Source organism: Rissa tridactyla, chromosome 4, assembly GCF_028500815.1.
Source record: "Rissa tridactyla isolate bRisTri1 chromosome 4, bRisTri1.patW.cur.20221130, whole genome shotgun sequence".
Classification (NCBI taxonomy): domain Eukaryota; kingdom Metazoa; phylum Chordata; class Aves; order Charadriiformes; family Laridae; genus Rissa; species Rissa tridactyla.
The window spans coordinates 12,519,327-12,544,866 of record NC_071469.1 but is presented as its reverse complement, the minus strand read 5'-3'; the positions used below and the strand labels follow the sequence as shown (position 1 = coordinate 12,544,866).

Here is a 25,540-nt window from a genome sequence, read left to right as displayed (position 1 = left end):
TTCATTTAATTGCTTGTTTGTTTATTCCATTGTACAAAACAAAAGCTTTTTAAGAATGGCAGTTTCCACTTTGTTATAAATTAAGTAAAAAAGCTTGTAAAAGCCAGACTATAGCGTGTGAACTGCATAAAGGAGGAAAAAGCTGATCACATTTGTCCCATGCTGGCAACATGGTTCTTGGTGCCTGATTAACAGAAAAACAGGTCAAATCTAATAGACTTTTTTTTCAGTTTTAAGAGCCTTTATACACTAGTTGTAAAAATGTGCATGTATACAAAATATTATCAAAAATAAACACCTGAGATTTAATAGGTTGTTTCTGCTTGATCTTCAAACAAGAACAGAGGGAAGAGCAGCAAAACATACAAATTTTTTTTTTTTTCAGGAACGATTAATCTGGAAATGCAGATTTGGAATTTCATATGAAATGATGTAAACACCACAATTTTTTTTTTTTAAAGTGTATCCTTTCTTACCTGATGATGTTCTTCATAAAGTAAATGGGAGAATCATATGTTCTCCTAACTATTTCTCAAAAGTATGGCAGCACCTCTTATAATATGCAAATTGGGTCTACAGGTATTTCATTTATAATCATGATATCTAAGCATCCCTTCCTTTTTTGCACAAAAATGTTTGCAGCACTTAGGTTGACACATCTCAAAGATATATTTGTCATTTCAGCTAGAAAATCCAGTGAAGGCTGGCAAGAAGGACTGAAAACTACTGTTGGTAAGAGAACATCAGAGGCAGCTGGAAAGAAAGTGTATTCGGGCCCATAAACTGATCCAGAGATTGCATGTATCCCTTAAGTAAACCTTGCTGTTTTCTTTCCTTTCCTATACTGCCTTCTGTTATTTGCAGTTAAGGGGTTTTTCAGGCTACAAATCTCAGGACTCAGGCTTCAGATCATTTCAGTATCTCTCCTAACTGGACACCTCAAATTTACTGCTAAAGAAGGTCTTGCCCAGGAGAGCATGGATCAGTGCTCCAATTGCAGTTCTGAATGCTCTTAGGTTTGTCACAGGCTTATTCCAAGAACAGCAAGTTCATACGATTTTTTCCTGAAGTCTGTCAGATGTAGGGCAACATCCTCTACGTATTCCCAGCAATGGTGGCCCACTCTGGCAGAAAATGCTCTCTCTTGTGTAGAGTGGTAAGCAGCTTCAGCAAGGAGTTTGAACAGCAGAAAATTTAGTTTTGGGGCTGAATTTACAATAGGTACAAGCAAGCATGGCCACACAGGCTTCAAAATTGTGTGCACTTCCATGTACACTATAGTTCAGAAAAAACACTATTGTTGTTTTCTTACCGTAATGGCTGCTTTAAAGTTTTCCAGTTCCTTCTCAGCGTTCTCTTCAGTAAGATTTCTCTCTCTCTCTGCTTGGTTAATTCTAGATTCCAAGGTGTAACTATCATTTCTAAAGGCCAAGGAAAGTTGTACAAATACATTCTGTTTGGATTAAAAAAAGGCATTTTTAAATAAGTGTGACAGTAATGTAAACTTCCAATAACAACTTATGAATAAGGTATGTGTTTAACAAACTTTGGTGCTTAAATAACTATTGAAACAGAAAATTGAAAATATTTTAAAATTAGATTGTTTCAAAAATCACTTCTCTTTACTTCCTCTAAAATATGAATAAATCTGTTGCTGCCTTTTTTCCTGAATGTTTTTCTGGGAGATCAGTAGAGCAGAGACAAAATGAAGGAAGTAGCCTACCAGAAGTATCAGAATCACAATGGATCTGTTTTCTAGCTGGACTTCCTCCAAGGGTCCCCAAGGTTTTTAAACAGATAGTCTGTGCAGAGGAAGTCCAGGGATGAGCTCACCATTAGCATTGTTTTACCTAAGGGATAAACACCTACCACTGAAGCCAGCAAAAGATTAAGTGCTAACATTTTTATTCTCTTGCACCCTGCTTTTAAAGATTGTTTCTTTCTTTACCAGATGCATTATTTCTTAGGATTAATACTTCGCAAAGCACAGACACCAACAGTTCCATTAGATTGGAGCAATGTAAATAAAGAACTTTTTCTTCACTGGCATGTGAAAAAAAAAAAGAAGAAACACAGCCAGCAAGTTAAAGAGCAACCTACAAAAAAAATTATTGGCTTGAACTGCAAAAGTAAAAATTATGTAAATTAACTGCAAGATATCATCAAAAAAACTGCCCCAAAGCTCCTATTGGCCAATACAAAACCACAACTTAACTCATTTAGTTTCTGGTCTCATTTAATCTCAATTTTTAAATGACTTTAAATATATTATAATTATTTCCAAAATGAATGCATATTTTATTATGAAGAACGTGCAAACAAGTGTTTTGCTTATTTCTACTCTAGGCCTTTTTACAGTTTATGTTGCCCGGGACAATTGCACATATTTCATAAAATTGTTATTTTGATTGAGCTCAATACGGTTTTTTTCTGAGAAATATTTTTGGACACCCCTCCCTCCCCATTGCCTGGTTCTAATAACCACCCTTAGACTTACAGTAACCACTTGAAATTAAGGCATATGTCTAAAAAAATGAGTTTAAGGACATACTTACCTCAACTTCTTTTTCAGTAAGTGGAGGGGAGCTAGAAATAAAAGAAAAAAGTCACATTTTAATTAGTTTTGCCTCTAAAAACAAAGCTTGTGTAATATTTTATTGAAAAGAACAACAAAAGGCAACATTTAAATACTTTATGGTTTCTTTTAGTGAAACCAGTATTTAATTAATTCAATTGTACTTGTTATGGCTAAACCCTAGGGTGTTTTTTTAAAGCAACAGCACAGTATTACCTGAGTATTAACAAAAACATACCAAAGTTTCTGGCAATCTGCACTACATTGTGATAAACTACAAGTACAAGAGCAGTTGAAACCTCAGAATGATGATCACAGATAATCACAGATGGCCAGAATTCAAACCCCAGCTCACTGTATACTAAAATATCCTGTTTTGCCTGCTAACTTTGTTAGGAGTTACCTAACAATGATTCTGACCTTGATCCCGACACTGACAAAATATAGGTTTTGAGTTTTATGAGTTTTCCACCACAAGAACGGTTACTGACTATACAAAAACTAGAAAAAGTTACCAAAATGCAGTTTCATAGAATACTATAAAAGACATGAGATAGACAGACATTATATTGCAAGTTCTCACTTAAAGGCAGTCATCCCATGTGTTTGAATTTACAGGTTCTTATTCCCTGTAATTGTTCCACAACATCAGAGAGCTATTCAGTTTTATGCAAGTGAATAGAGACGAGAAACATCTGAAAGAATTGACAGGAGCCGTATATACAAATTCTAGTGGATGCCAGAGTTGGGGTTGGCAGTATCATGCACTGTGCATGATATTTTCAGAAAATTCAAATATTATTGTAATATTCATTGCACCATTAATCCCAAATATAGAAATCAATGCATCTGGCATCAATAAGCAGCAAATTTTTCTTGTTGGGTAGAATAAGAGTTAGAGTAGTGACTCGAAGAAAGGAGGCCAGTGTGTCCCCTGTGTTGGAAAATCATTTTGTGCCTGAAGTATTAGTACTTATGTTACTTACTGTTATTCTAGGAGGAAGCCTACTAGAAGGAACAGTCCTTCTAGAAGGAAGTTCAAGCATCCATGTGTGTTACGTAACACAACACACAGAATGAAAAAATTTGTGCCTTTCCTTTGGCTGGGAACATTCTGAGAAATTTATAGTAAGAATCAAAAGTTACATGTGTATTTATTCAATAGATTAAGCCAACTGGTTAAAGAATACTACCTGAAAAACAGAAGATCTCTATCTTATCTGATCCTCAAAGCCAGTTCAGCATTTACCCATTTTGTACTTAGGTATGAAATTACTTTTTTTTTCAGTATTTGATTGCAATCAAGCAATGGTCTCTTAGAACTTCTTCACCTCATGCATTCATTTATAGAAAATTTTGTATATAACAGTTCCTTCACAACAAATATTGAATATTAATTTCACCTGCACAGAGAACACATATTGACTGCTTACAATGACTGAAGGCCTCTGGCATTTATAGTATAAAAACGCATGGGTGAAATAAGGAATAGTTTTGATAAAATATGTGTTTGGAATGGTTTTAATGCCCAATAAGCATTTTTGTGTTATGGTTTTATTTCTTTCGAAGAAATATAGAAGAAGCTTATCTTTATTCTAATCCAATACAAAATACAATATTCTCAGTCTTTAATGTTATCAGTGGTGTAAGGTATGCAAGGCATGTTGTAATAAATGCGTCGTTTGAGCTTTCTTCCCTGTATTTCTTGGGCCAGAACAAAATACTTTCTGAAGTTATAGACTTCTGTATCATTTTAAACATAAACCTCCCCCCAAAAAAGGAAAACTCCACTTAAATCCTGCCAGGAAAATGTTAAGTTTGCATAGTAGTAATCTCAAATCAGAATGAAAATTAGTGTTTCTAAAGGTCTGGACAAACACCTGGCAGGTATAGTCTATCATGACTCCACTGCAGAATAGTATGGACCAGAGGATTCCCTTGCTATAGTTACATTGCCTTGTGCAACAATAGCTCTAGTTTCAAATGATCTCTTGTATGGTGCTACCCTAGACAACCTTAACATGCAGACATACTGTTTCAGATTGCATAAGGGGGAAAGGAGAAAATCTTAAACCATGGGAGATGTTAAGCAATCTGTTGATAAATGCCTACTTGCACAGGGAATTCACGAGTGAGTCCTTCAATTATGTTTGCAAAATAAACTCCATTTGCCTGAAAAATCACCACCTCCAGAAAACCTGCAGAATTCTCACATGCACAAATTTTACCATTGGAAAGCACTATCTGGCCTGATTATTTTTTGGGGGAGGGTTGGGGTGGGGGGGCAAGAAATACTAACATTTTCAACATGATTTTATATCTGCAGCAGGAATCCTGAAAACCAGGAGTGGACAGACTGATAGAAAAATCTGTATAAAAAATGAACTTGTAGCATGCAAGTTAGGTTTCAGGCTTTTATGTAGAACTTACAGTCTAATTTAAACAGTTGGCCAGTTACTCGAAGTTGGTGCACTCCCCAAAATTTTTCAGAAAAATCTGTGTTGCACATGTTAAAATGCAGCAATTTGTGTACTCATATGGATCCCCTATGAATGGAACCCCATAAAGGGAGTTCACTGGAAACCATTAGTGTGCCTTCCCCCAGATGATGTCTTTCTACTTCTAATGAGCTTTTACCTTCCCGGAAGCGATTTGTGCACACGTAGTTTTCGCAGCAATACATCAGGAATGCTGGGCATGACATCAGAGCTATTCTTTGTCTCTTCCTCTTCAGTGGGGGAGGGGAGAGGAGAAGGGCCTAGAGACATTTTCAGATAAAAAACTTTTATGTTCTTTGAAAAGTCATGCATTAACTATTAACGGTCAGCATCTCAGAGACAAATAGAACCTTTGAGCCTGTCTCCTTTTTAAAGTCAACGAGGATTTCACCCCAATTCTGGGAGCAAAACTGAACAACACGAAAAGGTCCATCCCTTCATGCAGAATGTTACTTCCTTTATTGCATACGGTGATACATCACTCATTTCTCCTTTACTGCTAAAGTAAAGATCACCTGTCTTCCTTTTGAGCAACGGCAACAAAAGTAATCAGTAAAATTGTCATCTTTTCTGTAGAAAGACTGAAATAATATGTGCTCTGACAGTCTCTAATGCACTGAAAAATAATTGTTGTATTAGTATTTTTCCTAGAATTCAAACTGAAACCAAATGCATTACTGGTACATCTAACCTAGTATTTTGCACTTGTGTTTTAACAGTACAGTTACACTACTTCCGGAATACTTTAGCTTAGATTTTGTAATAGAATACTTTATTTTCTAAGGCTTTTAATGCTACCTGCCAAGATGAAGTCTAGTATAATGTACCATACCACAGACTTCGTGGTAAAAAATCTACAATGTACTTGTTTGCACTACATCTTCATTGAAACAGGACATAAAAGTTATAATTGCATTCGCTACTTCTCAACCTTGTATTTAAAATAAATTCACGTTACTTAACTTTTTTATTTTCCTTTTATTTCATATATAATAATCCCCTTATCTCCTACTATCTTACCAGAATTTAATGAAGGACTCTCCTATAGGAAAGTCAGGTTCCCCAGTCTGAATCTCAAACTCGGGAAGATATCTTTGTACAGCTCTCCTTTTCATCTGGCATAACAGAACGATTCTTAGACTTGCAAAAAAAAATGTGTGAAAAAGCTCAAATTTTGTAAATGTGGTGAGCATTAACATGAAAGACAGAAAAGAATAGGAGATTCTTTCTAGCTACATTTTAGTTCTGTGCGTTTCCTTTATATTTAAAAATTCCATTATTTACTTAAGAACAGTCATGCGTGTCACCATGAAAAGCCAGCCTGACATCACAATGTCTCCAGACCTAATATATCCCACTTATCTAAACTTCTGTAGATGCAAAGTTGTGTTTACTAAGATAATCACAATAACTTGGCATTGATAGCAAAACATGAAGGAGCCAGTATATTTGATTCATAACTGTAATAATGAAGTAGCTGGCTATTTCCTATTGTTTAAGCAAAATTACTACTCCAGTTAAAAAGCACAGGGTGGCTTTTATGACAATGTAAGGAAGTAAGTCTCCCTAACAAATTAAGGATTTGACCCCTTACTTGTTTTCCCCACTGGGGACAAGGAGCTGACCCTTAATGTTCTGGCTATCATTTAGATAAGTTAATAGACTTCAAAAAGCTTGTGATGCTCATGAGATCTTGATTGAAAAGCTGGATAAGATAATGCCTAGCTTTTCATAATGTTTTCCTCAAAAGTTTCAAATCTGCCAAAATTATTTAACAGGCTGGTAAAATGGCAACTATTTTACACTTTCAAACAGAGCCTGTTAAATAATTTCTGGGAAATGATATATTAGCAGAGTGACAGAAATAATATTACCATATCTAAGAATCCAAAGATATAGTCACTAAATACAGAAAGAGGACAAGAAGTCTCTTTTAATCTTGTTTCATTCAGACTGAAGATGAGCCTGTTTCCAGAGATAACATGAAAAGTAATATCTCAGACATTGCCCTGTGTGAAAGAAACTTTAAGGCCTTATGAAAGAGTTCCAAAGCAAATCTATGAATTAGCTAAATTAACAGCTTTAGGAAAAATGGAAAATGTCTTTGGATCAAATATTGGACAATCAGTTTGAGCGCCTTTCATATTAACCATCTCCATTTCAGTTAGTGATGTGGCCTTAAAAACACTCTGAACAAGTTCCAACTTAACTACTTCCAAACAAATACACAGTTGTGGTTTAAATATTTTCAATTGATTGCTCAGCACTTCTGCTACTTAGTTCTTCCAGTTATTGAATTGTCCTCAGGATTATATCTTTGCTCTTTATTTCCAATCTGAATCTTTTAAAATACAGCCTACAGGCGTCAAATCTCATTTGCTTGTGTTAGATTGAAAAAAACATTTAGTGCCAGATTTCCGTTTCTTCATTTATGTACAGTTTTAAGCCTTTTTCTTATGAAAAAATCATACAAATTGAGCTATCCCCCCTCCCCTCCCTTATTATAAGGGACATTTTTCCAATCCTTCAATCACATTTATGTCTGTTCTCTGGCCTTACTCTTACCTATCCACACTGACATAGAGCTGTGGACCAGAATTGAACATGCCATTCCAATATTTGCCACACATATACTAAAGTAAAAAAGCAGGAATAAAACATTCCATCTTTTATTTATACTTTCAAGGATCAAATTCATTCTTATGGCCACAGTATCTTGCAGAGGTCACATCCATTCAATCCATCACTGCTGAAATGTTTTTTCAGAAAGTCACTGAAACTTGAGATTGTCCTCCATCTATTAAGTACAAGCTAGACTCTGTTCCAAGTATGTATCTTTTCATTTGGTTGTAATAATACCTACAGTTCCTTCTTGGTGCAGATCATCAAGAAATTCAGGTAGTTCCATTATTAGCCTCGCTCATTCATCATTTACTACAATCCTCCATGACTGCTTCATTACAACTACTATTGCAATTGAAGAAAAAAACCTTTTCCCCCCCTCCATATTAGTCAATTATAAAAATCAGCATATAACAAACAAACACTCCTTCCAGCTTTTATGATACTGCACCTTTTTCCTGTTCAGCTGCTTCACTAAGTTCGGGAAGTTTAAGTCCAACTAAATTTTGATTTCTCATCAAAATATGCTCCTGTTAAGAAAAACAGTAACATTTCTAAGTAATTTAACTAGAAATTTCAATTTAAATATCCCTGCCATGTGAACACTAAATATAACATTTACTTCAGTTAATAAACATAATGGAGATATTTATATTAAGTTATAGTCAGATGCTACGTTGCATGGATACATGTATTCACACACACACTCTTGAATATTACACATTTCAAATTTCACAGATGCCTTATTTAGAAAAATTCCAGGTCATGCAAACAGAGATTTGCAACATGTGCCCCTACTCAAGTAGAAAAATTGAGTTGTGGTAAACGAGTGTTTTAGTAAATGAGAGCAAAAAAAGTAATTTTGGATATAGCCATAGTAGTAAGTAAATATCCCAGAAAGAAGAGAAAATTCAGAAAATCAGATATATGAGACTTTGCCACTTTGCCGCTACTGAATAAATTCAGTAGAATTTATTCACACTGAAGCGTAGTATACTACAGCTGCACTGTTACTGTACTTTGCCTCTACTCCTTACAGGTAGGGAAGAATTTACTCTCAAGGATTAAACCTTGTTATCTTATTTCTCCTTCTATCATCTCCTTATTTTCTAATTTCATATTCTCAAATATGTTAAAAATTCACAAACACCTGCTTTTGTTTATAAGTAGACAATTCCCAATGGAGACAGAGTTCAAATATCACCCTATTATATATCATGTTGTATTAATTTTCTGATTCTAACTACTATTTTTGCTTAACACCTTCTAGGACTTTCAAAATCATATGGCTCAAGTGTCTCTAATCAAAACTTCCAGTACATATACACTGAGAATATGTGTGTTATATAAAGAGGAAAAGATGCCACCAAAAAAAGCCACCATTCCCAAGCAACGCAATGGAAATGAATTAACCAAAGTACAGAACTTGAGGTCCTCACCTGTCAGCCCTGTATTCACCTTAAAATATTAACGGCCAAAGAAAATATCCATATTAGGCTGCTAAGGAAAGTAACTACTACTTTTTTTTTTTTTCTTTCAAAGGTCATTTTTGCTATACACACGTGGTAGTTGTTTTATGATGATGGTTTATCATTTCATGACATTTCTACTTTTTTCAAAACACTGCTCAATTAATTCATAATTAACTGGGCTTAATTCTTAATTTTTACCAATCATTTAGACAATTATTTAACAATAGATTAGTTTGTAGATTTTGTAGTCCAAGTCTGTCCTTCAAGAAGCTGACATATTTGCACTGTGTTAGAATTAGGAACTGTAAGTTTGGCCATCCTCTACTTGCCTTTGCTCTCAGAGACACCCAGTTTTAAAACTCTGGACACTTTCAGACATTTTCTGCGAATTTTCAATAAGCAAAAAATCATACCAAACCAATTTCCTGCTTCCTGATATCTTGCTAATGTAATGTTGTTGCAAAGACTAGTAGTATTCTTGGATGACAGGATTACTGCCCTTGGAAGGGAGAATAACAACCAGTACAGGACTCAAAAAGATTCAGCTGAACAAACTAAAGGTGATTTTTAAATCCAAAGAAAGTTCACAATATGATATGCAGAGGCTTGTGAGCCATTAAACAAGAGTACAGTAACCATCTCCAAACTTCAGTTAAAGATTTCTGTTCATACGTGGGTCTCAGTCCACTCATACAGAAATCAGTCACTTAGTCAATATATTGTGAGAGCCTGTGGATCTGAGGACAATTCCGAAGGAGCAGAAAAAGCATAGTACAGGGAAGCAAAGGAAGTAAAAGAGCACAGGTGACCCTTTTAAAGAGAATGTTGTTACATCCTGAGGAATGAAAGATTCTTCAGATCTAAAATTCTCTTTAGAAATTAAAATAGATCATTTTACTCCCAAGTACATTTTACAAATGACATGATTGTTAATCAACTGCTTCCTGTTTATAGATCATGTAAACGATGCAAAAAATTAGATATATTGTGTTTTAGACCTTTCTGTCACAACAAAAGCAATTAGTACTTTCTTGACACCAGTATTACAATTCTTTCTGGGTCCAAAACCTGAATGCACAAGAGTACATGCACATGCATGTGTGCATACTGAAGAAGACCAGAGTGCAGCTGATGCATATTTAAAGAGAACTAAGGATTATTCCATAGAATTTAGTTACAGGATACAATTTACTAAAGTTGCAAAGGAAAAACACGATACAATACTGTATTGATTTTGCTAAAACTGTTTCCCATTATATTACTGTGTTTCTTGCAATGATAAAAATACTGCTAAGCAAGTTGAAAGTCTAGTAAGACATGAAAATAACTTTAAAGCAGGATACAATCGATGACAAGGACTCACCTCTCTGAGCTTTGTCAATTTCTGCATTCGAACGGGTTGAACTTGGATTTGAAGGTCTTTGAATGCTTTTAATTGGTTGGTGGATTTATTACCAACAACAAAGCTTTTATCTTCCTCAGATGGTAATTTTAAAGGTGTTTTATCTTTCTGTCCAGGCTCCAAGCTGTCCCATGATACAGCACGTAGTAGAGGAGGACGCAGCCCACACAGTTTAAATTCTGGTTTACATGAAACTTTATGGTCCCTCATTTCTGGAACAGGAATTTTTACCTTTGAGTCTATATTTCCTATTCCTGATCCTGGTAGATGGGTTCTTAAAGGAACATCATTTTCTTTTGCTTTCTTGAGGAATGATTTTCCAAGTTCATTTTCACAAACATTCACGCAAGTGTTAAGAGACATTCTGCCACCATCACCACCAGAAGGGGAGCATTTAGGTAAAGTATCCATATGTTTACGTGGATCAAAGTTTTCTTTTTGTTCTGAGAGCTTCTCTTTGGAGTTTTCAAAACCAGCAGAACGAGGAACCAACCTTCCCTGAGAAATCTTTCTTTGATCATTCTGCCTTCGATCGGTTAATCCTTTTGCAGCATTCTGAAAGTAGAGGGACACACATAAAACAGAGAAACAAGAGCAGATTTCTCTTTTCCCCTGCCCAAGCACAGATTTTCACTGTAAAAAGCCATTTCCTTTTCAGGGACTTTTGCTTTTAAACATGTGCTGTTGACGAGAGAAGTAATTTTCAAAAGGCACCTGAAAGAACACTGAATTGGGAATCTCTTCTCTGAACTTTTGAGATAACCTTCTCCCATTCCAGATTCCACTATAGCAATCCTCATATAGCCAAGTTTCTTATCATCTTCATGTAAGATTTGTCTGAGTACACGCCTTTTACCCTATAAAATACCCCAGTGTATCTTACAGCACTGTTACTTTCCTTTGATTGTTTTTCATTAGTCCCTCACCTCCCGAGGGAAAAAAGCACGGGCTTGTACAGAAAATTAAAGCACATATTGTAATTTCTCCATTCTGACTTTGTGTGCAGTACTATAGATTATAATTTGGCTGCCATCTCTACAGGAGAGCTGGCAAAAGAATGTGTGCCTGTATCTTGGCTACTTTGGTACAGAATCTGTATTTTATCTAAGGGCATCTGTGTCAGCAGTTTAAGGCAACCAACACATAACCTAACTGTGGGCTCTGCCTTAGATATGTTGCTACTCCTCTCCTTTACAATTACTGCTCTAAAATTCTGCTGCCATACTGGTTTTCCTAAGTATTGCCTAATCCACTCGCAGCAAAATCTCTTTAAAGGGCCATCTGATGTTACCTAAAACAAACTAGGAGGCATTCATATAAACTGCTCCACCAATAGTTGCGTGGAGCAGTAACATCCCATCAGTGGTGTGGAACACGAGGTACAGTAAGCTCTTCCACTGAACCTAAGGGGTTTGGAAGAAGATGTCTGTCTAAAACAACAGTATACACCAAAGTGGCTATAGTAGATATTTTTACTTTACTTATGAAGTTATTTAGTATATTGATTTTAATTGAGCTAGAGCAGGGTGCATGATAGGATGTAAAAGCTAGCTGTAACCATTGTCCCCACTACATTTGCAGGTGCTTCACAATTTCTTAGAGCAGTATTGTTTTTCTTTTCACTCAGTGAACAGTCTTTTAGGCTTTTTAACCACATAAATAAGTCACATGTGTGCTAAGACAAACAGGCAGATTTTGTTCAACACTTAATGTGAAACACTTACCTCTGCAGTTTGTCTGTCATCCTCTTTCAGAGTTCTGTTATTCTAGCAAAAATGGAAGGAAAAAGTTGCCTTACCTTTCACATCTATGCTGCAAATGTTAGATATAGATATTAATGGATGAACTTTGAATCTGATTTTTACACTGCTTTTCACATTTATTTATGAAGTAATTCTAGGGATTAGTTCTTTTCCATAGATTAGGATTATATTAGATTTTTTCCGTTTTCTACACTTAACGGGTATTTATGATCCTTCAGTGCTTGTTACCTCATGGATTTTTGTCTTCAGAGTTAACATTTATTAGTCCCTCACTCTGCAGAAAAAACATATCAATAATCCAATCTTGGTATATAAAATGGTATTCAAAACATCCCATTTTCCTCGGGAACTAATAGGACAGCAAGTGTAATACAGTACTGTAATAACCAGGTTACTGTGCAGACTATTCAGCTCTTTCTTACCTGCCCTGGAGATACTGACTCAACACTAGCAGTTGTGCATACATCAGATCCTAGGAAGACACAGACATAATTAGGGCAAATCCTCATGTTTTGCTCAAAGTTTTTACTACTACAGCATTAGCAAACAAATACATGCACAGTTCCATGTAATATATTAAGGACAAATTTAAAAGTGGAAAATAGTATTTAGAAGGAGAAAAAAAATTATCTAAATGATAGTAAGAGAAAGATCATTAAAGCTTGTCAAAACTCCATTATTGAAAAGAATAAAAAAGTACAACATGTAACCTAGTAGCACCACAAGAATAAAAAATAATAATACAAAATATAATTAAAAAAATATAAAAATATATATTGTGGCCATTCATGAGCTTTGTCATATTCAGGAGGAGATGCTTGAATCTGCAGATTCTGACTTCTCCTCAAGAGATATTAAAAATACATTTTTAGTTAGCTTTTATAAGTTAAAGTTTGAGCCTGCATAGATCATTTTACCTGATGGAACTGGAAGAGTGAGAGAGTTGCTCCGAGATGCTACTGGTGAAACTTTAGGACTAAGCGTAGGGGAAACTGCTTCATTAAAACGAAGACAAAAACAAACAAACAAACAAGGTAATTTTACTTTGTAGGTTTGTAGCTTTTGAATTGTAAAAATTCAGATAAGATTAAAACATGAATCTCATAGTCATCAGTCATCTGTTTATCCAGAACCTGACAAGTCATTTTAATTGCCAAGTTGTACTTGGCAATTAGGAACTTAGAGCAGGTTTTATGTCGTATATCTGCCAGAAACTAAAACAATTCTGTTGGTACACAGAATCCTTATTCTACTCAGTTTTCTGATACTGTAAGCACTGCAGAGAAGTAGACACAAGAGAAGGATTCACAAGGAATTTAGAAAGAAAAAAAAGGGAAAATTTAATTTTAAAAAGGATAGTTGTTTTTTTTTTCTCCAGAAAATGTCAAACCAATTTTAAGATAGAACTCTGTTTTGAATTGGTGTTTGAAAGCTAAATGAAAGTCCTACTTCATGATAAAAAGGTATTTTGTCCTAGTTTTCGAACACTTCATATGAAGGGAAAAAAAGTAATTTCAATTGACATTCTAGAACAAAATATTTTATTCTGCTGCTTTTAAAGGAGGATCTGGTCCATTTAGCTTAGTTTAGGACAATGTTCAGAATAAAAGTCTGTGTAATTATGTCTGGGGGGATTGTTTTTTCAACAGTTCAAATCTTGCCATTAAAATTTCATTTTATGTACAACAGGAAGTTCAGGAAGAAAATCTTCACAAACAGAAATGTGTGACCATTTTTTATATTCCAATGGAGATACTTCATGCTTTCCTGTTACAGTGCTTGCAGTGTATCATTCAGGCACTTAAAAACTTTATGCCATCGTCCACTGTTACATCTGAATATAGAGACTGGTCATTTATGTTTTATATGGAATTGTAAGGGCGGGCAGAGGGATTCTGACCTTCAAATTAACAAAGTGTATGTATACAGTAGCAATATATGCAGTACAGTAGATGCTTGTATATGCCTCTGCAAATCTTTGAAGTAGAATATAAAATCTCGTTTCCAGAATCTGCACTGACCTGTCGGTGACTCCGGAAGGCTGCTTCTTGACTTTCTGCCTCTGCGCATTAGAAACCTCTCGCTTACTTTCTTTGCTTCTTCTAGTAATTCAAGGTTCTTCTTTTTGTCTTCCTCTGATATTTTGACATCTGGTAGCTGATCATTTACCAGATCAATCACATGACCACTGTTGTCTGGGTAGAAAGTATCAGAATTAGAGCTGTATCTCATACTTCCAGAAAGGTCGTGGTATTTCAGAGTAACAAGTGCAAAACATATCTATAAATTTAGCTTTGAGCTTACCTTTAATAAACATTAATGTCTACCAATTTCTAATGTTGCTATATTCTCAAATTTAGAGCAAGTCCTCAAAAACACAAATAATCCACCAAGATTAAGTCACTATAATCAAAGATGCTTTGATATGGGAAACGGGCTTTCACAGCTGTTTCTCCAATAGTTTTTCTAGTGCAGCATTTGGAAGTATAAAGATTTTTTTCTATGCAGATAGAAGAGCTTTTCCCACAAATGCAGAAGCAACAGTAAGGATGCATCTGGTAAAGCTGAAGGCAGAATCTGAATAGCTAAAGCCTGAGAATTATAAAGCTATTTAGAAAGCAAATCAATCTCTACTATGTGGTGGGCCTGCAAGAATTTTCCAAAGGAATTGCAAATGCCATTAGAATATCCAATGTTTAAAGAAGGCATTGTTAGAGATCGATTTTCCTCATGCCCACTTATTGATACGTTAGATACGTGACCCAGGAGAATGCATGGACCACACACTGAAAGCTGCTGCCCTACACTTACACCTTTAGATTAATGTGTTGTTTTCTAAACAATTTTTAATTAGTTGTGTAAAGAACTCATTAATCTCTGTCTTCCACATTGGTCAAAACCACTAAATTTGAGAATTAATTTTTACAATTCTCCAGGCTTTGATTAAGCAAAGAATGTATCCTGTTGTTGGAAAGGCCCCTTCTGTGTGAGTTTGTGTGAATGGCTTCTATAAGCATCTGGGCTTGTATGGAAAAACAGTTACCTGAAAACAACAGGCCAAAGAAAGGAAACATATACGCTGACAAAGTGCATGTTTTTCATGGGTTGATAAACTCTGCAGACTAGTGAGGTTGTTGGATCTGCAAGAACTGATAAATAGATCATGAAGAGTCTGCTCAATCTGTACAAGGCATCAACAGACTGCAAGTCAGACATTTAGTCTCAGGTAACTGTGAGAAAATTTGTGACTATTTGAGTGAACTAACGATATGAGTGAATAAATCATTGTGTTGTGTGAAGAGTTATCTGGTGTTAATAACAACCTGATCACATTAATGACAGCTTAGTGAATAAAATGTGTTCTAAGAAATATCAGCTGTGACTGTCTCTCTCCCCAGCTTGATGCCTCTATCAGGGAAGAGGGAATTTATAACACTGTTTTGCAATAAGAACTGAAGAACAGTTTGGGTGAGGGGGAGGGAAGTCATCAGGTAATAAGGGAAAAATTTGACAAGAGCCATTACAGAACAATTAGTCTTCAGAAAAGCTAAAGACATAAACAAGCAGCAAAAGCTCAGGGGTTTTTGGTTTGTGGGTGTGGCGTTGTTTGTTTGTTTGGGGTTTTTTTGGGGGGGTAGTGTTTGTTTTGTTTTTAATTTCCATAAATTTAGTTCAATTTCAAGGCTGTGAAAAAGCATGCCCACAGATTGGATATTCTTAAAGCAATCTACTTTAATGAAATACCTGTTTTGTTTCACACTAAATTTGTGTGTTGAAAGTTTGAGAGAAGGGCTTCCCATAGCACTTTCCTTGGGCCAGCAAAAGAGGAGAACTGCAAGGCATGGTAATTTCTATCTTCCTTGAGCAAGTAAGTTCTCTCTAAATTGCAGCACTGCCCCGGAACATATAGTAATTAATCTCCCCAATTTGGTTTCATATGCTAATTTGATGAGAGTGCGCTCCATCTTCCTCCAGGTCAATAAAGATGGAAGGCACAACTAATTTTCTTGAATGGGTTTCAAGACACAGTCAAAGGCCAGCCACAGCAGCTGCAACAGAAAGTAGACTTGAAGCAAAGCTCTGTCTTCAGCGGAATGACATCTGGAAAGGTTTGTTTCTTTCAAAGAACCCTCTCCTTTTGCTAACATCTAGGGAGCATATGAGCAATCAACCAGTCACTACCCTCCGAGCCATACTATCCAACCTATATTTTACCTGTCCAATTGTCCACCCATCCAGATCATGAAGTCCTAATTTGGATACCAGATCGGGGGTGGGGAGCAGCTCTGCATCTCTGAATATGGAAGGATAATCATTATTTTCTGTAAGTCTGATTTCTGTCAGTATAGCTCCATAACTTTATTTAGTTTTCACAAGTTTAGTTACCTCTAAAATCAACTGCTGGCAAGCAGGATAGATTTTAAGTGTTCCAAGCTCCCTTAAGCGGATCTGAGCTGATTTACATGGCTCTTATCTCCATCTTAGTTTTATAGGACATATAAAGGAAGTTCCCTTTGAATGCAAGCAGCCAAGAAACACATTTTACTCATGAATTTAAAGGACAATCACAAAACTGGAGCAAATGCATGAGAAGTCACAAGGATTTGAAGCCTCCTAACAGTCTTTCAGTGGGCTTTCTCTCAGCTGCGTTTTTATAGGCATACTAATGCAAGTGAATAGCCAGTATGAAAGTGTCAGAATCACAAACTAGTAAGGATTAGTTCTGACTGTTATTGATACGAATAGTCAGCATCTTCTCTCTGAATGGCTGAGAAGCTAACTGTAGTGCAACAATGGAAATACTACTTACATAAAATATTTTATTATCTTATTAAGAAAAAGGCAATATTAAGGATGTTCTGTGCTTCTTAAGGATGTATGTGTGAAACTAGCCCAGGATCCCAGGTGTATAAAATTATTATTGTATATTTTTCATGTCACAAATATCAAATTAATTCCAGCAAACTAACCCTCATAAATCCTCAAAAAGGGAAATGAAATGTGTAATAATACATTAAATTCTGCTGGAAAGGGTTCTGGCCTCCCTGTTTTGACCACCAGAAAGAAAAAAAAAAATAAGGCATATACACTGTTAATAGTAGAGAGAGTTTGGGTTACTTTCAGAGGTACCAATTAATTTTTTTCTTCACGTAGTACCTCTTATATAAGAGAAAGTAGAAACATACCTATAATTTAGGGAAAATAGTCTTAGCTGTAGCTATTTTTCAACCCTAGGGATGCGTGAACTGCTATCATCATCAGATCAGTGCTTCTTAGAAAAAATAGTTGCTGAGACTGTCAGAAATCCCTTTGCTATTGGAAGATTCAGAAATATGCCCCATGAACCCCCATGCCTATGTTCAATACATTGATCAAGAACAACTCCACACATCTGAGTTTCTTAATAAAAACATGTAAAGAGGACTTATTAATCAGAGCCCTATATAAAATCTCAATTACTAAAAGCAATCTGAGTTGATAAAACAGAATTTTCATTCTGAGTATTTTGAGTATCAGAGAGGTACCAGAGCTCTAATGTTTGCTGGTGCTTTATTAAAGAAAAAAAAAAAGATACAGATGCATCTGTTTCAAGATGCCTAAGAACCAGGTTTCTTAGTGACAGTAGAAAGGATCCTCCCCTTGAAAAGCCTCTGGAAGTATTGGAATAGTCACCTGATAAGCTTGGCTTTAAGTCTCTCACAAAACCAGTATTTTTATTTTTTTTTAAGGTATGCAACAATCACACAAGTCCATGATTTTACAAGAAACTGTTTTCATGAGCAGCATAAAGCAGTGATAATTGGCTCAAGTTATGTTAATGGCTGGGAGAAAGTAACGTTGTTGTAAAGATAAAAAGAATATTCAAAATTTATTCCAAGACAGATTCTCCCTCACCCCCCATTTTGGTAGGAGGACTCTTTTCAACTTTTACTTTACAGGAAATACATATATAGAGACAAATAACAATCCAAATGCAAACATACCAAGACTAAGAACTGATGGGCGCTTTGCCACTGACTTAACAGGATGAGCATTTATCTGTTTGTAGTATTCACAAATCTGCATCCACACAATTATTCCCCTTGAATAACAATTTACTCCACAGGTAGCTACCAGAAAACTAATAGAAATAATTATGTAGCAAGAGACTCCTTAGCAAGGGATGAAATAAAGAAAAGCTACCCCTGGGTAGCTTGTTTTCATTTAAGGTTTAATCTGATACGATAGCCAAACTAAATAACTTGAGACTTAAGTGTCTGTTAAGATTCTTGCTAAAAAAATTCCAGTTGTTCAAAAGTAACAAAACCAGTATTACTGAACAGTATTTTGCATACAACAAGAATTTTAAGCATGTATATCTCCAGCTTTCTAAAAACATTAAGCTAAAACACTAATCTAATAACTTTATGAAACTAAAAATATGCATATTTCCTGGATCTGTCTGCATGCAATCCACTTATGAACATAAACTTATGATCCCAATTCAACAAGCTAGCAATATTCCCTGTGCATGCATTACAGACAGTATGCACAGGAAAAAACCTGTAGCCAATACAGTCAAACTCTATATTTACATCTTTATTGCATGTCACATTTTCTGAGAAAACACCCTAGCTTAAATGAACAATCACTTCTTACCAACAGAAGTCAACGAATTTGTTGGATTCTTAGTGGTACGGTTAGAATGTCTCCTATGAGGACTACGAGGCCTAGAAAGAAAAATGAACAAACAAAAATTATGGGAGCATGCCACCAAAAGAAGTTCTACTTCTCTATAAAAATTTAACATTAAAAAGAAAGCACTTTTCTTTGATTAAAAAAAGTGAAAACAAAAAGGTTTTATTGCAATTCCTCTCATCTCCAAATAACTGGAAAGCGAGGAAGATTGCAGAAAGAAAAAAAAATTACAGAAATTGCTCTCACAAAGGAGTTCACACATTTGCTGACACTTATCCCAGTTTCCAGGTGCTACAGAAGTTTCTTCTGCAGCTTCACTGAAACAATATGGAGGACTGACCAGATACAAGGGAGGAAGGGAAAGAAGAGAGCTGGAAAACAAGCCTACACTTGCTGCATCTGTTTTTTAGATAGAAAATAAAGTCCAGAAACTCAATTTCCAATACTTTCAACTCAGGACTCTAAAAGAACTGAGCATATCTTATTTGGCTTTAGAAGAACATTTTAAAGACGCTGGTTAACAATATCATGATATGCTAATATCTCAGAATATTATCCTATGACACAAAGTTAGCCAACAATGCCAGACCACCAACAATTTTTGTAAGGAAAGAAACCATATACAATAACAGTAGCTTCACCAGCATCACCTGTTATATAAAACAGTATGTGGTTTAAGTCAATACCAAGATAATATGCATATGACTGGAAGGTAGATTTATCCTTAAAGATACACATAATATGCTAAGCCTGTCAAAAGAAGATAAGAAGCATTTTCAGCAGCTCATAAAATTCTAAAATGCTATGCATAAAAATAAAATACTTGCAAAAGATATTAGTAAAAATTTCAAAGTATTCTTATGATCATAAGCCTTCCTTGGAAATTTTCTGCCCCCACAAATAAGCCTTATTATACAAAATGTCATACATTGCAGGTACATCTTTTGCCAAAAACCTTCCTTCTTCAATAATACACACTTTAGTAATTCAAGGATCATGTAAACAGATTGGTTTTAAGAACAACATAGTTTGTTGCTGCATTTTCCTTTCAATAGACAAAGCAATTACAACAGATTGCAAATATTATTGCTACAATTATTCAGCTAATATTGCAATCTACTTTTCAGCATGATACTAAGAATATTGTAATAAGATTATAATATAGCTATTTATTTCTTTAATTCAATAGTGGAACCGACAACACAGGCCTTGTAAATAAGATACGAATTTGCGAGAGTCAACACTGATGGCTGAGCATACTTTGAGGAACTTACATCTTTAGTATTAAAAAAAGTATATTTTTTTTAAGTCTTACAAGGATTAATTTTCTAACTCTACATCAGTCTACAAAGTCCTTATTGGTTCAGTGGAAATATTTATATGATTAAAAGCAGCACTACTGATGTACAGATATAATTAGTAGACCACAATTAGGGATTTACATACTGAACTGAAAAATTTCAACAGTGGGAAATACTTCAGGAAACACAAAAATGCTAAGTTGTACTTTTTTTGGTCTCAGTTGCTCATTGACTTGGTCTAACTAAAGGTTAAAATTTGGACAGTATTGTGAATTGCCATGCACAGAACATGAGGAATCCAACTGTTAGTCATCCTTGTAGCAGATGTATGATTGTAGCTCAGACATGCACACCACTAACGATTTGACCAAGCAATTTTTTCCTCACCAGGACATATTTTATTTGCTAGGAAAAGCTAGCAAATTCAAATGTTACAGCTTTTAGTCCAAATTATGTGAAACTTAAATTTACATTGTTGTTTTAGTTAGAAATTACGCTATTCTAACTACATGAAAGATAAGAAAGTTCATGTAAATTTAAAGTATACTGAGTGAGGCTGGCAGTTATATTCAGTTAGTATCAGTTATATTCCTGTTGTTCCCCCCCCTCCAACTTCCCTGCATCCAAAAAATCATCATCAAAATGCAAAGACTCTATGATCAAATTGCAAATAGAGATAGAGCAATAATATTTTAGTACAATATACATTTCAAAGCAATATTTTAGAAACACAGCTCCTGGAATTACTGTACAATTTATGCATAGATTGTTAATGTATTATATAGTACCTGTTAACTAGATTTTTATCAATTTCTACATCTGGCGTAACAGCATTCTCTGGAAGAACAATAGAAGGTGTACTGCATGTTGTCCCTTCAACAGTAGTGTCCTGAATGGTTTGTGACAAATATAAAAATGTAGTTAAACAGAAGTTCAAAACACTGAATATTGATGCTCTATGTGGAAAATAATGTGTATTGCTCAATTTAGCTAAAAGAGAAAATGACCGAAGTATGAATTAGCTCTTATTCGAGAAAACAAATGTGATTTAGCAGTCTATACTTAAATTACTAAAAAGACATGATGGATACCTGGAACATCTGTTTTCTTTACAAACTTTTAATACACACAAGCTAAATTCAATAAGCATGGAACTAATGAGAAAGCTTTAAAATGGTAGACAAACTGATTTTTTCACACCATCCCAGCAAACCGTTCCTTTACTTTCGGACATGTACAACTTAGTGAACTTAGGAGCTGAATCCAAGAGTGAAAAGCAGCTATGTATAATGGGGCTAAACTAGGCACACTAAACCTCCAAATGGTACTAGTACGCAACAAAAGCTTGAATAAATGCATTATTAAGTGTACACATACTATAAAAAAACCCCAGAAAATAATTATAAGGTAATTTTGTAAGTGTTCCACTTGGTTTTCCCTCCCAATACTTGGAATTTTTTTTTTTTAAATATAACTGCAATATTTAATAAAATACAATATAATTTTTAGATAACGAAAGAAACTGGCACTGAATATCAATGTAAGCTTGCCTTCTTAAAAAATACGAGAACTTGTCCTGAGAACTTAAGCCCAAACCTGCTATCACAGTGATGCCAATCAGCTGAAGAGAGGGAATCTGTTTCCTGCGAGATGTCTCAATTGGAGATGCATCAAGTTGGAAGAAAGAACTCTGGATTTCTCATACATAGTCAAAAAATGATTACTTCTACCCCATGCACTATCTTCAGATTCACAAAAACAAAAATTAAATATATAAATAAATAAATAAATCAAGCCCTGTACTGTTGAAAGGCTACATAAGCAATCTGGTGTTTACAGTCAGTCAAGAGGCTGAAAAAAGTGATGCACAGAATCATGCAGAGTGGGCAAAGTGTAGGCATGTGCTAGAAGTTGCAGTTTTTCTTTTCGAGCACAATAATGAGATAAATAGAACATATCACAGCAGTGTGAGTATTTGTAGCTAGAGGGAAAGCTCCCCAAAAGTGGTACAGGACTGCCATCAATCAGCTTGTAAAATTTAAAAAATAATTTGTAAATTCTCAAATCCTAATTGCTTCTGCTAGGTACTGGTATGTACAAGTATTTTATTTTATTTAGTTATTTGGAGTCTAGATTTTTTTTTTAAACTACATCCCAAAGTTTCATATGAAATTTTTACTTCAGTTGTCATTGGACTAGAGAATAGAATAGAATAGAACAGAACAGAACGGAACGGAACGGAACGGAACAGAACAATTTTCAGTTAGATGGGACCTACAATGATCATCAAGTCCAATACCTGACCAATTCAGGGCTGACCAAAAGTTACAGCATGGTATTAAGAGCATTGTTCAAATGCCTTTTGACACTGACAGGCTCGGGGCATCGACCACCACTCTAGGAAGCAATGCTTTGCAATTCTCTAAAAGGGCATGTTTGCTGTCCATGTCACAAAGCCAATTACATTCAACTGTTATAGATATAATTTTGCTTTCACAGAAAAAGCATTTGCTGTCAATTTTGCTCACTCCTTTTAAGAATGTTTACTTACTAGATGTTGATATAAGTGTAATGAATTCAGAATAACATTTATTTTAGTAATATTCATTAAATAGGCAGGTAATAAAAAGCTGTTGAAAAAGCACTAATTTAGGTATTTACAGAATGAAGCATGTAATAGCTGACAGTTTAACAAGTCAACATTTTAGAACGGAGAAAATTAAATTATTTCAAATATTTGAAACAAAGGCCATCAATGAATAAGCCTTTCAGTCATGTACTGTCATGTGGAGATATTAATGTAGTCATAAGGTTTGTTACAATAAACAAGTAGCCAAGAGTATAAATTGAAATGGAATTATATACATCCAGAAAGCTAGCAGTTACATGACTGCTAATATCTATCAGATACAATGGAGCTCCTTTCAACGTCGCTCCCAGTGCTGCATTTTACTCCTGCTGAAATAATGTATTTTCTGATCAATTCAAAGAATTCTAGAAACATTTTGAAAATGGTATAGTATTGAAGTATATAGTATAACCCTTCTTCCTTCTCAAAGGCAATAAAATATGCTTTGGTCTGGACATCTGATTTAGGATTCTTGATTCTGTTGTAAATAGTTTCTTTTTTTACTAAAATAAATACATTCCATGGAGCTCTACACTTCCATACTCATAATTCTCATATGATGTTCCTTGGCAGTTCCTTCTCAGTCACAGGAAGGCAGGACAGGAAACATGCCAAGAAAATAACATGAAGGTTTAAGTTTAAGAAAAATATCTTTGTAATATTGGGAATGTTAGAATGTAAAAGCATAATCTATTGTGATGCAAGTGCACAACTGACATTGTATGATAATAGTTTGAAAGCAATTTTTAGTAGTATTCTTGAAAATGTTATAATATATTTTGTCTAGCAGCCAATGACAAAAATTCAGGGGACTGCCTTGCCCTGCTTGTAGGGCAAAGCAGCTGAGTACACATGTACATTGTTTGTACTAATCTCATGACTGCCAAAGAGCAAAAGCTTTGGAATGACGTAACATCAGCCTTAAAGTCACTCAAGTCCATTTTAGGACTCTTAAAACCAGCTCATTAAAAAGAAAAGGAAAAAAAAAAAAAAGAAAAAGAAAAAGGCTGTAGCCAAGGCTAGTTCAGGTCAGGTAGAATACATTAAATCATGGTCAGCAGCTATAGCAGTTCAACAGAGGTGAAAACTAATGCCTCCTATTGCATTACATTTGTACAGGAGAGGGGCAGGAAGAGCTAGAGCATGAAGCTCTTTGCAGGGCCAGCTGGTTTGAATAAAAAGAAATCTTTATACTCTGAAGAGTACTCAGGCTGCTATACGCCTGTCTTGGAAGAGAAGCTCTAACAGGAAGCTTAAGCTGTGTCACAGTTGTACATCTGCACAAAGATGATACAGAAGTTTTCCATCTCCTCCCATTGCCTGCCTGTAACTGCCCTCTCCGTGTTAGCTTCCAGACAAGTCTGCTCTTCAGCTATTCCTGACAGCTGCCTCACCTTCTAGTACCAGGGATTGCCTGCTACCAAGTCTTTGCTTCCTTATTGTCCCAAGCCCTTCTCCCATAAAAATGTAGGGTAAAGCTGCCTCCACCTCTATGGCTCAGGTGGGACCTGATCCACATGCTTTACAAGGATGATCCCGTGCCATCTAGTCTTGCAGGGAGGCTTGCGCAGGGCTGAGCAGATGGCATATGCAGTTCGGTCCATAACAGAAGAACCAAGAGGTTCAGCAGGGTGGATAGGTTATGCAGAGATTCTGGCTGTTAAGCTCTAGCAAGCCCTCACTAAGCATACAGAAAAATGTGTTTTAATTTAAAAGTTTTATAATCCAGCCAAATTTGGATAGATTTAAACAGTAATGCGGGGAAATAATCTCTCTGCTAAAAGAGCTACCCTGCCAGGACAGTCAGATGATAAAGCTTTACTTTATACCACCTGAATTCTTTAAAGCACTGGGAAAAAAAAAATATCCTCTGCCACCTGGTCGTATTCTTAGAAATTAATTAAGGGTCTGGACTGAATTTCAGAACAAATTTGGCCTGAAACAAATACTTACATGAAAGGCCTCAAAAAGTTATGCATCTCAGAGAGAAGTCTTTTGAGTGACATGGGGTTTAGCTTAGAGTTTAGCAAGTAAGGTAATGAAATTCAATTGTAACTGCACTTAGTTGAAACAGCCAGAAGACAAAATAAACATGAGGCATCTCCTTCAGAACAAAATAGATACCATGCATTGATTTGATAAAAGTACAGCACAAATTTAAATAGGGATAATAAAAAAAAAGAAATGCAGAAGCTTGATTTGCCCGGGGACAGGACAAGAGGTAATGGGCACAAACTTGAGCATAGGAAGTTCCACCTAAACATGAGGAGGAACTTCTTTACTTTGGGGGTGGCAGAGCACTGGAACAGGCTGCCCAGAGAGGTGGTGGAGTCTCTGTCTCTGGAGACATTCCAAACCCGCCTGGACGCGTTCCGGTGCAACCTGCTCTGGGTGACCCTGCTCTGGTAGGGGGGTTGGACTAGATGATCTCCAGAGGTCACTTCCAACCCTATGATTCTATGAATGATGGAGTAATCAGTGTATGAGAAATATTATGAAGATCTGAGACAGATTTTTCTCATCAGTCAGAAGATCCAGTAAAATAGTGTTTGGGATACAAAGAGAGGAGAAAGCTGGAAATAGAAACAGGGATTTTTGAT

The 25,540-nt window shown here is 35.5% G+C and overlaps 1 protein-coding gene across 13 annotated transcripts in view; it reads right to left on the bottom strand.

Moving 5' to 3' along the window:
- IRAG1 (inositol 1,4,5-triphosphate receptor associated 1) overlaps window positions 1-25,540 on the bottom strand; it is a 76,332-nt gene that overhangs the window by 16,499 nt on the left and 34,293 nt on the right. For 9 of the 13 annotated variants that reach the window (XR_008466190.1, XR_008466193.1, XR_008466195.1 and 6 more), the window contains 11 exons: window positions 21,100-21,200; window positions 18,972-19,042; window positions 14,354-14,527; window positions 13,250-13,327; window positions 12,755-12,804; window positions 12,294-12,335; window positions 10,531-11,124; window positions 8,147-8,225; window positions 5,213-5,333; window positions 2,556-2,586; window positions 1,313-1,453 (listed from right to left, as the gene is read on the bottom strand). Coding sequence is in view for 1 of the 13 variants with exons in the window: in XM_054200155.1 (XP_054056130.1) it covers window positions 1,313-1,453; window positions 2,556-2,586; window positions 5,213-5,333; window positions 8,147-8,225; window positions 10,531-11,124; window positions 12,294-12,335; window positions 12,755-12,804; window positions 13,250-13,327; window positions 14,354-14,527; window positions 18,972-19,042; window positions 21,100-21,200 (1,482 nt within the window). In the remaining 12 variants the exon portion in view is untranslated. The remainder of the gene's footprint in view (window positions 1-1,312; window positions 1,454-2,555; window positions 2,587-5,212; window positions 5,334-8,146; window positions 8,226-10,530; window positions 11,125-12,293; window positions 12,336-12,754; window positions 12,805-13,249; window positions 13,328-14,353; window positions 14,528-18,971; window positions 19,043-21,099; window positions 21,201-25,540) is intronic. The other 4 variants (XR_008466197.1, XR_008466198.1, XR_008466194.1 and 1 more) reach the window with 3 other exon arrangements.